At 45.3% G+C, this 17,513-nt stretch overlaps 1 protein-coding gene across 2 annotated transcripts; it reads right to left on the bottom strand.

Moving 5' to 3' along the window:
- Positions 1–851: 851 nt before the first annotated feature.
- LOC138765246 (methylosome protein WDR77-like) lies at positions 852–17,477 on the bottom strand. Of its 2 annotated transcripts, XM_069942249.1 has the most exons (10): positions 17,393–17,477; positions 13,667–13,852; positions 12,270–12,411; positions 10,780–10,829; positions 7,387–7,457; positions 4,740–4,794; positions 4,147–4,218; positions 3,267–3,378; positions 1,543–1,611; positions 852–1,458 (listed from the first exon to the last, which is right to left on the bottom strand). In XM_069942249.1, exons 1-10 carry the CDS (start codon positions 17,457–17,459, stop codon positions 1,317–1,319), a joined length of 966 nt encoding a protein of 321 aa, XP_069798350.1. In that variant the 5' UTR covers positions 17,460–17,477; the 3' UTR covers positions 852–1,316. The 2 variants fall into 2 exon arrangements, with proteins under 2 accessions (XP_069798350.1, XP_069798351.1); XM_069942250.1 differs by lacking the exons at positions 852–1,458; positions 1,543–1,611 and adding an exon at positions 2,256–2,436.
- Between the last annotated feature and the right edge of the window lie 36 nt (positions 17,478–17,513).

Genomic DNA, 17,513 nt, shown 5'->3' with positions numbered 1-17,513 from the left:
ATGACTTTTGTGGGACACAACACTGCTGCTTTGTCAGCAGGTGCCACTGGTTCTGTGGGTTCCACTGCCACTCCAGAGCCTGGCTTCTGTGGTGTGGAGGATGATGGAATTTCAGATCATCATTACTGAGCTCCTCACCAATACTGCTGGGTGATCACCACTGCCCAAGGATGCAAAAGCAAATAACTAGAGCCCGAAGCCATTCCACACAAGGCACGAGTGAGGGATGCTCTGGGTGACTGCAATGCAACAACTCCTAATGCCCATGAGGCAGGTGTCTGAGAGCTGGACTAACGTTGACTGCTATCAGAGATGGTGCAGTGGCCAACCGCAGCTCCCAAACCTGTGCCCTCTGCCACCGTGGACAGAGCAACAGCTGCAGGACACCTCCGCCCGCAGGGTTCCCTCAAATCACCCACTTGGAAATATTCCCATCAGTGTGACTGCAGCAAGTTAGAATTTTGGTCCATCTCCAGAATGTACAAATGCATCAAGGTTATGGGGAGAAGGCAAGGAGAATAGATCAGCTCATGACGGTATAGTGGATGGACTCAACTGGCTGCCATCTGCTCCTATATCTTATGTACAGTAAAACCCCTGATACCCAGCCCCATGGGAATTGGTAGATGCCAGACCAGTGAATTTTCTGGTTGCTTGAGACTGCGTGTTTGGTGAACTAACAGCGAGGTGCACCAATTTTAAACTTCTGTACGTTTTACCTATTTATTATTCCCCATTTTTTTGCCAGTTGCTTGAATTTTGGATAACAGGATGTACATGACAATAAAATCTCATCATCTAGTTTCTTAACTAACACAGATACAGAAATCAGAAAAATTGACAAGTAGAGATCATGTTTAATAAACGTGCTTGTTTAATCCTTTTCTTGGTGGATCTGAACTCAATGCGAAACAGACACAGGGTTTACAGTATTGCAGGAGATCCAGACCACCCATGTATTTCTCAAGCCACTGAATCAAGAATACCACATCCAGTGGCCACTCAATTCTAAACCATCCCATTTTCCCCATTTCCATAGGCTGCCTGCCTATCAGAGAGAGAACCTAGTCAAGAACACTCTGCACACATAGCAGATCTAGGTGGGTCCACACACGTTTTTGGAACTTGATGAGGGGGAAGACAGTGAGTTAATGTTTCCAAGCAGCAACGTGGAGGGTCGTGAATCATTTCCATCCTCGCCTCTCCCCCTTTCTCTAACACTGCTTCACCACTTTGGACCGACTTTGCTTCTCTGCTTGGGGCTCAGCCATAGAAAAAGTACAAAATGAAGGTTCTACATCATTCAGTGCCTCTCCTCACACCGAGTCTGCTGCCTTATCCAAGCTGATGGTGTGGTGTAGCACCTGATGATCCCAACCAGCTGTGCTGAGTACATTGGAATTCAGAGGCGACCAGGATACACCTCGAATGAAGTCCTTGTGCGACTGGTTCCTAAACCTGGAAAAAATTTTAATTAAGGGATCAATTTTGATGTTGTTGAATATTTATGGGAAAACTCAAGCAGTTCTTTAAGACACTTACACTTCTGAGAGGTCAGAGTTAACAACGGCCAGAGTACAATCTTCACTGACTGAAGCCAAGTGGAGAGAACTGCAAAGTCAAAAGGTGAAACATCACTCACTCTCACAATGTTTCCCCTTCACACCTCCCTTAAAAACATCGATTGGACAATTAACATTCACTGCTTGTTTTTCTCAAAGTATTTGAATAGATAGGGACTGATTATGGATAGTCAACATGGCTTTGTGCATGGAAGGTTGTGGTTAACCAATCTTATAGAGTGTTTCAAGAACATTACCAGGAAAGTTGATGAAGGAAGAGTACTGGACTTTGTTAAAGGACTTGCTAAAGTCCATGTAGACAATGTCCAATGTGGGTGGTTGGTCAGGAAGGTGAACTGGATTCGACAATGGCTGGACAGGAGAAGCGAGAGTGTAGTGGTGGATGATGCTTCTCAGACTGGAGGCCTGTGACTAGTGGTGCCTCAGGGATTGGTGCTGGGACCATTGTTGTTTGGCATCTATATCAATGATCTGGATGTTAATGTGGTGATCAGCAAGTTTGCTGATAACACTAAGACTGGAGGCGTGGTGAACAGCGAAGAAGGTTTTCAAAGGTTGCAAAGGGATTTGGATTAAATGGAAAAATGGCAGATGGAATTTAATGCAGACAAGTGTGAAGTGTTGCATTTTGGAAGGAGAAACCAAGAAAGGACGTACACAGACCATCCATGGGAGAATGACAAATGTCCATGTTTTGGGCCAGAGCCCTTCATTGTTGGGTGTTCATCAAGATCCTTCTCCAGTCTTGAAGGGTTCTGACTGAAACATTGATCATTCTTTTTCTCCCACTGATGCTGCTCGACCTGTTGAGTCCCTCGAGCAGGGTGTTAATACCAATATCTGAGCATCTGTACTGCAAGGTATAAAGAACAATGCTTGATTACTTCAGCAGGAGATTATGCTCAGAGGGGAGATCAACATTTTCGGGATACTCTATGTATTTGCACCTTAAAAGGTCAAAATACAAACATTTTAATCAAATCTGGTTACACAGAAGAGGTGGCAGTAAAATTAAATCTTATGTTCAAGTTATTGTCACATTACCAAGGGAGTGATAGAAATAGACCAGTAGGTACCTTGTACATACTACCTCAAGTACAGATGTGCAATTTTAGACAGGGACCAGTTGGCAAAGAACAGAAGTAACATGTTACTATTCTGGGATTCGATCAGGAGTCTGAAAAAGGCAGGAACAAAACTGCCCTTGAAATTGGTGGTGTGTGATCTCACACTTGTGATTCTTCTTCCTGAAAGGGGTGGGGGTGGTGGTGAAGAGAGTGTGTGGGGTAGGATGAGTCTTTTAGCATGTTGGCATGTCAGCGGGATTGTAGAAAGAGGCGAGGAGGAGGGTGTGTTGGGGTTGTGCAAACACCTTCTGCAGTTGGACAGAGCAGTTCCCGTCCCATGCACTGAGGCATCCTGATACATCTGTAGAGTTCTGTCCTTCTAAGTTTAAGCATGTCAGAATAGTGATATCCCAAAACTGTCCAACTCCACTTATTTCCCTGAGCCAGTCATCTTCCCAGCTTCCCGTTACAAGAAGGCTTATTCTATCAAAATAAAAATATACCATTACCAATCAAACTTAAGTTTTCCCTTCACCAGCACCAAAAGAAGTCAACACCGGTCACTGTAAACACAATGAATTATTACTGGGACATCCCACATTTTAATGGTACCCACCTGTGCGAGGAATACTGCAGAGCAGTCACGGTCCGTGAATGCAGCTTGGAGCTCCGAATAGAATCAGCCCGACTCTGCAAGTGTTTTACACCAACAATTCCATTTTCAGTCCCTGTTAAACAAAATGATTTTGAATGTAAAATACTTTTATAGAAATAGCTTCTAACTAATTATTCGAGGAAAATGACACATTGTGTAAAGTTGAACACTCTACCCCTGTTATATAAACATGAACTTTATTTTGCTTTTTTTTTCAATTTAATTTTAAATTTAAACACACAGAAAAGGGAGAAAAGGCCACTCTGTAAATTTAATGAGAAACGTTTGTATATATTTTGGTTGGTATGGTTCATAGTGTGAAAAATAAAAAATTATAAAAAAAAAACAATTAAACACACAGCAAAGTAACAGGCCTTTCAGGCCCATGAGTCTGTGTCACCCAATTAACATACAATCCCTAGTACACTTCGAAAGATGGGAGGAAACCGGATCTCCCAGGAAAAACCCACCCAGAGACGAGGAGAACGTACCAACTCCTTACAGTGTTGCACTAACCGCGACGCCATCCACATGACCAGCTGTGTCCAGCTCGCTCTCAGACTCTTACCAATACGCTTAGCGCAACACCGTAACAACCCAGGTTTGAATCTCCCACTGTCTGTGAGGAGTTTGTACGTTCTCCTCATATCTGCATGGGTTTCCTCCGGGTGCTCCAGTTTCCTCCCACTGTTCAAAACGTACCGGGGTTGATAGGTCAATTGGGTGGCAGGGGCTTTTGGGCCAAAAGGCCTGCAGGTCTATAAAAGAACACCCTGCCTCCTGCCAATGGTTTATATGAACAGGTTGAAGATAATTCAGCTCAAACTAATGATGGTCTTACCAAAGGCAAAGACTTGCTCGTTGTGCAGGTGCCATGTCACCGTGGTTGCACAGGTGTGCAGCAAGCCCGTGTCTGGAGAGAGATGGAACATTTCGAAGAACAGGCAATTATCAGAAGCCAAGATGACAGCTAAATTTCCCCAATTCCCCATCTTCACTGTGTTCATATATAATCCCATGCGCCGTCGGGACTTCAGAACCCTTAGTGCTTCCTTGTCTTTTCATGGTCAAACAACAAGAACTAATCAATACTTTCCAACTTCTCGTTAACCTATACCACATTTTACCCTTTCTCTGGGATTCTCAGAGATACACCAATACCTGGCCTCCTTTCTGAGTTTATAACCCTCTCAGTCAATCGCCACCAACTGTGGAAAACAGTAGTTCCTTTTTCATACATGTCATTTTTTCCTGAAACTTTACATTAGGAGTTTCTTAAGGCAAACACTGGATTCAGGTCCCGGACCTCGATATTATAACATCCCATCAATCCTTTAGACACAACACACTGATAGGAAATGCAAACAGCGAGCTTAAAGTTGGAATTACTAATGGATCAAATACAGACATCACAAATGGAGGCAAGATACACACCGATCCGCAAAGCTGGTTTGGAATTTCTTCTGTCCCATAGTAAAAGTCTCCTGTCCTGAAAGGGGATCGAGAGAGAGGGATCAGTTTACATCCAACTACTTGCTAAGCTATCATCTCTTTTGACATCAGCAATGAACGAGGCTGGATCAGGAATGATTCTGAATGGACAATGAACCACAGACACTATCTCACTTTCTTCTCTTTTGCAGTTTTTTTTAAAAAAAAGATTTAATTTATAGCAATTTAGCACCTCTAATGCTGCAGCTAACCAACGAATTTTGTGACAATAAATTCCAATTCTGGATCAGAATCTAGCCTTCCCCCAGGATTTGTTAGGTGGATTGGTAACTAGATTCATGCCATACTTTGCACAAACTAATATTTACACAACTTTTTTTAACATTTATTTTACTAACCACAGCTTCAATGTTAACTTTAACAATATTATTCAATGACTTTGCTGCATTATTGTAACAGCATCATGGATCTAATAATAGCAGCTTTATAAATGATCAGGATGCAACATGTAACGTATATTTATACACAACCTTCTCTGTCAGTTCTTGATATGTGACACCACTCAACAAAACTCTATGACAGTTTCCACCAACAGTAACAATTAGATTCTCAATACATGCTCATTTTCATGTTAACATTTCACACTGACATCTTATACAAAGAAATCCCATTTCAAGGGGCTACAAAGGCACTCAGTAAAAGGCTCTAATTTTTGTCAAAATGTTTTCTCTTTTTAAAAGAAAAAGGCACATTTCGAGCTCTATGTGCAGTGGAGATTTGACAGGACAGGAGCCAATGAGTTAGAGGGAGAGAGTGGACAGGCTGGGTCTTCATCCCCGCCAGTGAAGGAGAGGGAGGGATGATCACTGAGGTTTATAAGCTCATGAGGTTCACGGATAAAAAGAATGCTCCCAGTTTTTCCCAAGATAGTTGATTCCAGAACTAGAGGGCATAGGTTTAAAGTGAGAGAGGAGTGATTTAGGAGGAACCTGGCAGGCACATTTTTCACTCAGGGCATAGTCCATATTTGAAACGAGCTGTAGGAGGAAGTGGGAACAATTCTGACCTTCAAAAGACATTTGGAGAGGTTTCTGGATAGGATGTGGACAAAACACAGGCAAATAGGACACCCACAATGGCAACTTAGTCAACATAGACGTGTGGGGCCGAAGAGCTTGTTTCAATGCTGTATGACTATCAATACTGAATTCAGGAGAAAGCCTGCCTTATTGTTACAATATACAGAAGTTCAGATCCCTGTTGGACCTGCACTTATGAAGCAATTGAGTGAAAATTTGAAGCAATTATCATAATTTGACCCGATTTATAAATATTGCTGACATGTGATTTGCCACCCTAACTAGGGTGAATGTAATTCTATGCCAAACTACTGATATTTACCAAGATAGTAGAGCGTACAGCAAAACCAGAGCCAGCCAAAAAGATGGAGAAAATCGTATACTTTTTAAATCATAAGGAAGATCTTAAAATCTATTTTACTTTTCAAAATTTCTAATATTAAAAAAAAATTAAAACATGGTTCACATAGTGGTTCGTGCGACACTGTTACAGCGCCAGTGACCGGGGTTCGAATCCCGCACTGCCTGTAAGGAGCTGGTACATTCTTCCCGTGTCTGCGTGAGTATTCCCCCAGGGCTTCTGGTTTCCTCCCATCCTTCAAAACGTAAAGGGGAAGGGGTGCTTGTAGGTCAATTAGGTGTAATTGGGCAGCCTGCACTCGTGGGCTGGAAGGGCCTGTTATCGTGCTGTATGTCTAAATTTAAAAAAATTTAAACAGTATTAAAAGCCACATTTTCAATGTAGGGCCTGAAAGGTTTATAAAGAGTAATTATAGAAAGCACAGCACTAAAACCTCTCTTGCACCTTCTGCAATGGATCATAACATTCTCAGAGTATTTTATCGAACATCTGTAAAAATTAGTCCTTCTCTTCGATTATTCCTGCAGATTGCTAAACAGCGCTCCTTGTGGAGATGAAGGGAATTACTGACAGCAGCTCCTCAAGAATTCGGCTTCAATGTGCAGACATGATCCAGAAGCTCAGAAAACACAAAACCACAGGTGCTGGAACCTTGAGCAAGCAGTGGTTTGCTGGAGGTACTCAGTGGGCTAGGGAGCACCGTGGTCAGTCAAAGTTTCAGGTCAGGACCTATTCCCCATGGATGCTGCCCGAGTTCCTCCAGTAACTCGTTGTCTGGTGAATAACTCAGAAGCTGTTCAGTTTCATGGCAAGAACAGTGAATGCCAACAGGTTGTCCTTCATTACCACTGGAAAACCTGGACTCATATCCTACTGTGTCCTATCATCAGAGCAGCCATGATCTCATCGAACGGCGGAGCAGGCGTGACTAGTAATGGCCGACTCCTGTTTTGTATAATTTATTTTAAACGTGCAAGCTGGAGTTAACTTTATCCAGTATAACCAAGGAAAGAAAGATCAGCTTTCTGGAAATTTACACTTCTAAAGTGCAGCTGTTAAATTTGTTGGCTGTAAAGAACACAAGAGAAGTTGAACTTTGTGAAAAGATTTTGTAATTTGTGCCTTAATGGAACATTTGCACATAAACAAGACAATTTTACAGTTAATAAGGAAATTGATTTCAACTTACCTGAGCACACGACAGGAAAAGGTTTGCATTGCCAGGGCATGCAGCAACACACATCACGGACCCCGAGTGAGCTGTAATTAGAAACACTCAACAAGTTAATTCTTGACCAAAGTATATTTTTAATAATCCTGGGTTTGGAAGCTTCAGCATTTCGGTTCCAGATACGATGTACTCTATCAAGTAGCGGTGGATCAGCAGGGAATTCGGATGGGTATGCTTCTTTTAAAAGCTCGGCAAAAAACGTCAGGAGATCTCCTTTCTCAATGCCTTCAGGAATTCCAACCAAACGAATATTTTGTCTTCTGGAACGGTTCTCTGAATCAATGCTTTTCAGCTGGAGCGCTTCTAGTTGTTTAATTGCTTTGGAAAGTTTCTGTTCGACCTCAGTCAGTCTAATCTCTTTTTGTTGAACTTCAGTTTGAAGAGCTGCAATTAAGGTATGTTGTTTTTTGGTTTCAGCTTCTGAGGCAATTAAAGCTGTACGAAGTACAGCTAGGTCTTTTTTGCGACAAACATCTTTGAATTCATCACGAAAGAATTTTAAAAAGTCAGTGAAGGTCATCTCACTTAATGTCTGGTTGTTTCTTCTCTCGGCCGTTACCTTCTTCTGCCCGGGTTTTAGCTCGTGTAGCTTTTCCTTCAGTCATTTCTTCAAAATTTTCAGACTCAAGTATAATTAGAGAAATAATAAAGATCTTTCTGACTTCTGTGAAGTTAGTTCAAAGGTGGATACAGGTTAAAAATAGTATATTTTATGGAGCAAAAACCAAAACGTGTTCACTCCATGAGCGCCACCTGGAGACTCCCTATTTTTAATAATCCTAAATGCAGTTGTTCTTGCGCACAATCTGATCACATCAAGACTTTTAATCTCGAAAACATCAAACTTTTGTCTTTTCCTCTTTACACGAGTATTCTTTTATGAGCAGACCTGCAAATAAATGCCTGTAATCATCCCTCTCCCCACCCTATGAAAAGAAATAAACTAGTAAAGGATGCAAGCTGTAGCTAGAATTAACCACAGCTGTGTGGCATGTACCCAGCATGCACACCACAGGAACAGACCCTTTGGATACATTGATTGCATTGCTGAAGTTAAACTAATTTGCTGTTTCTACCTGATACTTCCCTCCTTGCATGTTCATCCGTCTACACCAGTGGTTCTCAACCATTTTCTTTCCACTCACATCCCACTTTAAGTAGTCCCTATGCCATAGGTGCTCTGCGATTAGTAAGGGATTGCTTAAGGTGCTCTGTGGGCGGAAAGAAAAAGTTTGAAACCCACTGTTTTAATCGTACCTCATTGACTCGTTATGTGCACGGTTTCAGAACTCCAAAGGAAATGGGCCAATGACCATTTTTCTCAAGCCAAATATTTCAGTATCAATTGGGTCTAGAGCAGTGATTTTCAACCTTCCCTTCCCACTTCCATCCCACCTTAAGCAATCCCTTACTTATCACAGAGCACCGATGGCATAAGGATTACTTAAAGTGGGATGTGAGTGGAAAGAAAAGTGTTGAAAACCAGTGGTGTAGAAGCCTCTTGTACATCACTGTAGTATCTGCTTCCACAACCACTCCAGACACCTACAACTGTGTAAATTACACCCCCCACACCGCCTTAGAACTCCCCCAACCCATCCTTCAACTCATCTCCTCCAGTTTTACCCTTGGAAAAAGATCTTGTCCACCCTATCAACATCTTCTATTTATAAATCTCTATCAGGTCTCCCCTCAGACTCTGGCACTTCAGAGAAAACAGCCAAGTTTGTCCAACCTCTCCTTACTTCATATTTTGTATTCTAGACAACAGCCAAGTGAACATTTTCTGCCTTCTCTCCAAAGTATCCACATCTTTCCAACAATGCGCTGACCAGAACGGCAGATTGTGTGGTACATAACATCAACAATGGCTGTTAACTGTGCACCAGTCAACAAGTGATTACAAAAACATAAGTAATGAATATTCTGGATAAGCAGGAGCTTTTTAACTAAATGGAATTAAATTGATTAAAACATGAAGAAAAAAGGTTAGGATCCAAAGCAACCACTAATCTTCGCACCCCAGCATCAATTAGTGATAGAAAGCAATACAGTGGGAGGTTTATGCTGCAAAAACTTTTAAACCTTTTTACAGGGTTTATACCAGCTGATTTTTAGCCTCCGAATTGTGTAACACCAATGCCTCCAGCATTTCTCTCTCGGGAAACCACATTCACACACACACACAGATTTTGTTTCAAAGAATAATCGTATCCCACTACTTAATGCTGTTCTATTCTTTCTAAATCAGATTTTGGATCTCGTACAGAAAAAGAAATAGTTGAAAACACTCGGTAGGTTCTGCATCTGTAGTAAAAGAAATAAAGTGAATATTTCAGGTGGATTCTGAGAAAGGATCTTTGATGTGAAACTACAGTTGCCCACAGATGCTGCCAGACCTGTCGAATATTTCCTGTTTTTTCTGTTTCTTTTCAGACACCTGACTACATAAAAGAACTAAAAAACAAATTATGGGGGTTAATTTCCCACAGGATCCAATGTTATTTTTTATTGAGTAACATTAAGCTTTAAGACCTAAATTAAAATTAACTATGTATCAAATTGAATTTGTACAAACTGCTTTAGCAGTTTCTAGGAAATGTATAGCAATAACTTGGAAGTCAGAAATAGATGGAAAGATGGCATGCAGAACTTTGTAGCTGTATACCACTTGAGAAGATTACTTACAATTTACAAAACAAATATCACGTATTTTGGAAAATCTGGTGCCCATATTTACAAAACGTGGGTTTTTATGTTTAATTGACTCTCTGAAGACCTCATTTCTTGGTAACCTCCAACATGATATAAACGCTCTATTCCAGAACTTTTTTTCTATTTTCTTTTCTTTTTAGCAGTTTTGGGGGGCAGGGTGGGTTTTATATACCACATGTATAATTTTTTGAAATTACCTTTGAATTTAATGTAATTATTATTGAGGTTTAAAATTTATAAATAAAATATTATAAAAGATCTAAAAAAAAACCTATAGATTTTGGAAATGTCCTTGCCAAGTGCAACAAACCAACCTTTACATTTTTATTATTATGCAAATTCCCATTGCAAATTGTGGCTTGTCAAAGTCTGCCTGTCCTGCATATGAAATGTTTGTGTGTCATGTCTGGTTGTGTGTCTGCGTGGTTTGCACTGAGGAGCAGAGAACGCTCTTTTGCACTCGTACAATCAGATGACAATAAACTTGACTGTATAATAAATTTTCATCTTTTCATTCATAATTGGTATTTTCAGTGCACAAGAATCCTATTCAAATTAAAAGGTGCACTTTGAGGGTCAAGTCAGGAACTGTTCAAGAGTGAAAGATTAGTTCATCTCACAGCTGTTCTTACTCACCTTGGTAGGATTTCAGCACCGTCTTCTGTTCTAGGTCCCAAACCTTCACACTAATAAATCAAAGAGCTTGGTTATTGTAGGTTAAACTAAAGCTCACATAATTCAGCCTATTTTTAGCATTTCAATAGTTTCATGGTTAAATGATAAGTAATTAATCAGGAATTATTACCAAATATTTACCTTTTATAATCCTTCAGAGGACCATTTCAAATCCTTTTCAAATTTCAGAATGACTATGTTGCTTTCATTATTGGGATAAGCACGTTATAACATACACTCACACAAGTCTGATTAATATGCCCTCTAAAAGTAATTACAGGAGGAGTCACGTGATGGAGTAGTAGCCAGTCGGGAAAACCAGCCCTCTCCAGGAAAATAGGAAAAAAGTTAGGAAAGAGCAAAGCATAACAGAAATAGAACACAAGAAATAGAAGATAAAGATAGATAGAAGAGAAAGAAGATGGCTTCCAAGAAGGAGAAAGTAAGAACAACTGGAATAAAAGAAGTAGAAAAGTCGCCAGAGAAGAAAGACCCTCGAGGTCAGTGCCTGCCCTGCGGAGTCGCGACCCACCAGCCGGAGCATTACAAAAATGGCACTCGGAGCCAAACAAAAGTGCACAACCAAAGGAGAAAGAGGACACCAGCGTGAGGGGGGCTCAGCAGAGGAGCGGCCTGTCACAGACTGAGCAGCTGAGGCATGCCCGACACCAGGGCTCTCAGCTGGAGGACAAGGAAGACAGAAGAAGAGGGAACGATGAGACAGACATGGGAAATAGACAGAGGGAAGACCAACAAGAAGACCAACGTCAGGAAGCACGCAGATGAGCAGCCCAGGAGGGGAGGACCAGCAGCAAGAAGCCCAACAAAGAGATACAAGCAGCTCATCAGGAAAAACAGAAGACACACAGGTACAAAGAAGAGAAGAAGACACAAACACAGATACAGACAGAAGACCACCAAGATCTTCACAGAAAAATAGAAAGTTCAAATCCCGCGGTGTCTGTAACAAGTTTGTACATTTTCCCCATGTCTGCGTGGGTTTCCTCCCAGGGCTCTGGATTCCTCCCACCCTTCAAAAAAAAAGTACTGGGGGTTGTAAGTCAATTGGGCAGCACAGACTCATGGGCTGAAGAGGCTGTTACTGTGCTGTATGTCCAAAATTCTGACTATCACCCTATCAATGGCTCTTAAGGTCATCCCTCAAGCTTTCTATGCTCAAGAAAAAAACAAGTCAAATTTGCCCAATTTTTACTCAGACCCTCTCATCCAAATGAGGAAAAACACGACCACAGGAGAAATTAAAGTAGATGACCAAAGCTTTGAATCAAGGGGGAGGCTCTACAATGCAAGTGTTAGGAGGGAAAGTCTTCAGATCAGTGAATATTGCAAGCCCCACAGGCATTCATTATTCATCATACAGGTGGTTATTGCATCAACAAAAAAAACACCAAGCAAAGCAAAACTGTTTGAAGGAGGATGATATTACAAACCTGCAATCTAGACTGCTGCTAACTGCTTGTGTTTCACCAGAGAGAACACTCACTTTCGTGACAACATCATCGTGTTCACATTTACTGAACTTGTTCACCACCAGCCCTTCACTTTCGTCCACCTCCCACAATTCCACAGTACCTGCGGAACAAGTACAACAATTCAGAGTGAGACCTCTGGCCAATGAAGGGAAGCTGGATGTGGATCCTGGACTATCTCAACGTGGCAAAATGAATGCGTGCAGTCAGTACAAGGTGATCCTTACACAAAGCAAGTCATCATACCACTGATCCAGCTCGATTTGAACCCTCGCTGGAAGATACACTCGAGGCCAGTGAGAGAAAATGAAATATTTCCTGTTTTGCAGAACAGCACAACTAGAAATCATTAGTTACAAAAAGTTACCAAGAAACCTCTCAAAAGAAAATTCTTTATCCAAAGAGTGCTGAGAATATGGAACTCACTCCTACAGGTAGAAGTTAATGCAAATGAGTAGGGCAAGGACGTGAAGGAGAAAAAAACAGGGGGGTCACAGTGATCTCTGTAGATAAGATGGCTAGAGGGTCAAGAGGAGCATAAACAGTTATGTGGACTTCAATGGAACAACCTGCCTCTGCACTGTTTCTATCCGGTATAAAACAATTAGAAGTGGAGAACTCATGCTAGTGACATCCAGAAATGAATAAATTACCCACAACCTCTGAAACACACATACTTCAGAGCCCAATTAAAGTTAGATTCTATTTTTTAGAGCTTGCATAAATCGTCAATAGCATTTTAAATTAAATTGCACACCAAGTCACAGCTGAGATCAGATACCGAGACCAGCCATTCTCAAACATTCTCTGGCTATGGACCCCCCTGGGATACTGCTCAAAGGTTATGAATCCCGTCCTCGTGAAGCAGTAAACTTTTGGTTTCTCTCCCACCGACTATGTAAAATTTTTTTAATGATACGCGAGGTGAAAAGAAAACAATTAAACAAGCGCTGGCCCCTACTGAGAATGGCTGGTCTGGACACTGTCAGATTTAAAGATCAGAGGAAACCAACTGAAAGGTGGTTGAGGTGCGTGATCAGGTGGGAAGTGTGCAGGTGAGGGACGAGTTGATAGTAGAGGAGGGGAAGCCACGTTTTTGAAGAAGGAGCACATCTTGGAAGTTGATGGGAGTGGAGGGGACACTCATGATGCAATGCAGATCCAATTCCAGGTGAAGTGGTTCAACTGCTGCTTCTATTTATTAACTTTGGTTTCTTTTGTCTTTTGCTATTCAATTAAAATTTAAAAGATCAGCGCTTTGAACAGCAACAAATCAAAATTTTGCACTAGTGACGACACCAAGATCCAAGCAACCTCTTAATTGTTAACACTGACTGAACATGAAAGTCCATCCTTACCTGAATCAGATGCAACAAGGATTTCTCTGCCAGAAACCCAACATGCATCCACCACGCCTGCTTGCGTCTGGACACCAACCGTACATGACTTTTCATCAGGAGCCTTGAGTGGGTCTTTGAACAACCAGATCGATCCCAACCAACTGCGCCCAGATAATGTTGAGGCTCCTAGCAACAGTGCTCCATCTGTAACACATAAAGCATCTGATTTATAGAACACTACAGCCCAGTATAGACTCTTCAGCCCATAATGTTGTGCCAATCTACTTGTAACTACCAAATAAAAGTTGAGCACTAAAAAATTTAATGACTGTGCAGCAACAAACCAATGAATGGGATTGAAATCATATTAGATATTATAAAGACAAATATTAACATGCATGTTTACTAAGCAGAAAACTAGTTCATGTTAAACACACAGTACTTGTGCAATGGTGAAATTAAATATTTTCTCAACAGTTACCAAGTTGAAAAGTTTCTCTGTGAAATGCAGCAGAACAAGAGCAAACAAGAGTTGGAAGAGTGATGGTGAAACAATCAGAACCTACATATTTGCTGATTTAAAAAAAGAATGCTCACAGTTCGATGATTTGAGACACAATTTTACATTGTGAAAGTCTCACAAGAGACAAAAATGAACACTGAAGGTTTTAGGGTGTAGTTTTCATTTAGTGTCATGTACATAATACACATTTGTCAATCACTGTTTGGCATAAAGGCACACAAAGAGATCCTATTTTCTGATAACATTTCCCTCCTGACATTTGCCAGCCCACTCTTCCTCCGACCACCAACAGCAGTCTCCCCATACAATAAACAAAGCTCAGCAGTTCACGTAGAATCAGTTACTTTGTGAATTTCACTACAATCCCAGCATCTGAGGACTTTCTTGTTTAACGAGAGTCTCCCCATCCTTTCGTCCAATTGCACTTCATCTTGTGGAAGCTTCCCACACCACCACCTACTACATGTTCCTTCGTGCATGTCTCTCCCCTCTACATCCTGTAACCATTCCATCTTTACCACCTTCCCAAGCCGGAGCACACCTGCTTCACTGTTCCTTCCAATGTATTTGCCCTTGAGTCACACCTGACACTTGAAGCTCGACAAGTCTGGTAGGGTAACTGACTTGGGTAAATTCCCCCTGGTCTGCAGGCTAGTTGCTGAGTCGAAGGGAAGTCAATGGGACATGGGGAGAATTAAGCAGAATCACTGTGCACAGTGGTGAGCTGGGACCCAGAGTATCAAAGGTCTCATTTCCAAATGGTATAGCCCATCATCTTTTCCTATCCCCTCATTATCCCTCCTCACCTTCACACCCCTCTTCATCCCACCTCCTTCTCCCCACCAGTCACGTACCCTCCTCAACATCTATCGCCTCTGCATCCTTTTCTCCCATACTTCCCTTCAAGACACCCTTCCTCCCTTCCCTTAGTACCTCCCCATCCCCTCATTTTTCTTCACCTTCCTCTCTCCCACTCTACCCCTTCCTCATTCCCCATCTCCCCCCCTCTCCCCCCTTCCCACCCTCCCCCTCTCCCCTCCCCCCTTCCCACCCTCCCCCTCTCCCCTCCCCTCCCCACCCTCCCCCCTCTCCCCACCCCCCTCTCCCCTACCCCCCCTCCCCCCTAACCCCCTCTCCCCTTCCCCCTCTCCTCTTCCCCCTCTCCTCTTCCCCCTCTCCCCCACCCCCCTACCCCCTCTCCTCTCCACCTTCCCCCTCTCTACCCCCCTACCCCCTCTCCTCTCCACCTTCCCCCTCTCTACCCCCCTACCCCCTCTCCTCTACCCCCCTACCCCCTCTCCTCTACCCCCCTACCCCCTCTCCTCTCCCCCTACCCCCTCTCCTCTCCCCTACCCCCTCTCCTCTCCCCTACCCCCTCTCCTCTCCTCTCCCCCTACCCCCTCTCCTCTCCTCTCCCCCTACCCTCTCTACCCCCCTCTTCCCTCTCTCCCCAATCCCGTCCCTCCTTTCCTTCTGCCCCCCATCCCTACCATCCCCCTTACCCCCCTCTCCTCTACCCCCTTCCCCCTCTCCTCTACCCCCTCCCCCTCTCCTCTACCCCCCTACCCCCTCTCCCCTTCCCCCTCTCCCCTTCTCCCTCTCCCCCTTCCCCCTCTCCTCTACCCCCCTCTCCCCTTCCCCCTCTCCCCCACCCCCTCTCCTCTCCACCTTCCCCCTCTCCTCTACCCCCCTACCCCCTCTCCTCTCCCCCTTCTCCCTCCTCTACCCCCCTACCCCCTCTCCTCTACCCCCTACCCCCTCTCCTCTACCCCCCTACCCCCTCTCCTCTCCCCCCCTACCCCCTCTCCTCTCCCCCCCCACCCCCTCTCCTCTCCCCCCCTACCCCCTCTCCTCTCCCCCCCTACCCCCTCTCCTCTCCCCCTACCCCCTCTCCTCTCCCCCTACCCCCTCTCCTCTCCCCCTACCCCCTCTCCTCTCCCCCTACCCTCTCTACCCCCCTCTTCCCTCTCTCCTCAATCCCGTCCCTCCTTTCCTTCTGCCCCCCCATCCCCCTTCCCCCCCTCTCCTCTACCCCCTTCCCCCCTCTCCTCTACCCCCTTCCCCCTCTCCTCTACCCCCTCCCCCTCTCCTCTGCCCCCTCTCCTCTGCCCCCTCTCCCCCTCTCCCCCTTCCCCCTCTCCCCCACCCCCTCTCCTCTCCACCTTCCCCCTCTCCTCTACCCCCCTACCCCCTCTCCTCTCCCCCTTCCCCCTCTCCTCTACCCCCTACCCCCTCTCCTCTACCCCCTACCCCCTCTCCTCTACCCCCTACCCCCTCTCCTCTACCCCCCCTACCCCCTCTCCTCTCCCCCTACCCCCTCTCCTCTCCCCCTACCCCCTCTCCTCTCCCCCTACCCCCTCTCCTCTCCTCTCCCCCTACCCTCTCTACCCCCCTCTTCCCTCTCTCCCCAATCCCGTCCCTCCTTTCCTTCTGCCCCCCATCCCTACCATCCCCCTTCCCCCCCTCTCCTCTACCCCCTTCCCCCCCTCTCCTCTACCCCCTTCCCCCTCTCCTCTACCCCCTCCCCTCTCCTCTACCCCCCTACCCCCTCTCCCCTTCCCCCTCTCCCCTCTCCTCTACCCCCCTCTCCCCTTCCCCCTCTCCTCTACCCCCCTCTCCCCCTCCCCCTCTCCCCCACCCCCTCTCCCCCACCCCCTCTCCTCTCCACCTTCCCCCTCTCCTCTACCCCCCTACCCCCTCTCCTCTACCCCCCTACCCCCTCTCCTCTCCCCCTTCCCCCTCCTCTACCCCCCTACCCCCTCTCCTCTACCCCCCTACCCCCTCTCCTCTCCCCTCCCCCAACCCCCTCTCCTCTCCTCTCCCCCTACCCTCTCTACCCCCCTCTTCCCTCTCTCCCCAATCCCGTCCCTCCTTTCCTTCTGCCCCCAATCCCGTCCCTCCTTTCCTTCTGCCCCCCATCCCTACCATCCCCCTTCCCCCCCTCTCCTCTACCCCCTTCCCCCTCTCCTCTACCCCCTTCCCCCTCTCCTCTACCCCCTTCCCCCTCTCCTCTACCCCCTTCCCCCTCTCCACTACCCCCTTCCCCCTCTCCTCTACCCCCTTCCCCCTCTCCTCTACCCCCTTCCCCCTCTCCTCTACCCCCTCCCCCTCTCCTCTGCCCCCTTCCCCCTCTCCTCTCCCCCCCTTCCTCTCCCCCCAATCCCATCCCTCCTTTCCTTCTACCCCCCCCCCATCAATACCATCCCCCCGTCTCCTCTCACCCGGCCGGTACTGCACGGCCTCCAGCTCCCGTTCCATGCGGCCGGCCTCCCTGCTCCGCTTCTCCATCCCCGCGCCGCCCTCTGACCCCGCCGCTCTCGCGAGACCGCCCGCAGCTTCCCA

Source organism: Narcine bancroftii, chromosome 5, assembly GCF_036971445.1.
Source record: "Narcine bancroftii isolate sNarBan1 chromosome 5, sNarBan1.hap1, whole genome shotgun sequence".
NCBI lineage: Eukaryota > Metazoa > Chordata > Chondrichthyes > Torpediniformes > Narcinidae > Narcine > Narcine bancroftii.
This window is presented reverse-complemented; position numbering and strand designations above follow the sequence as displayed.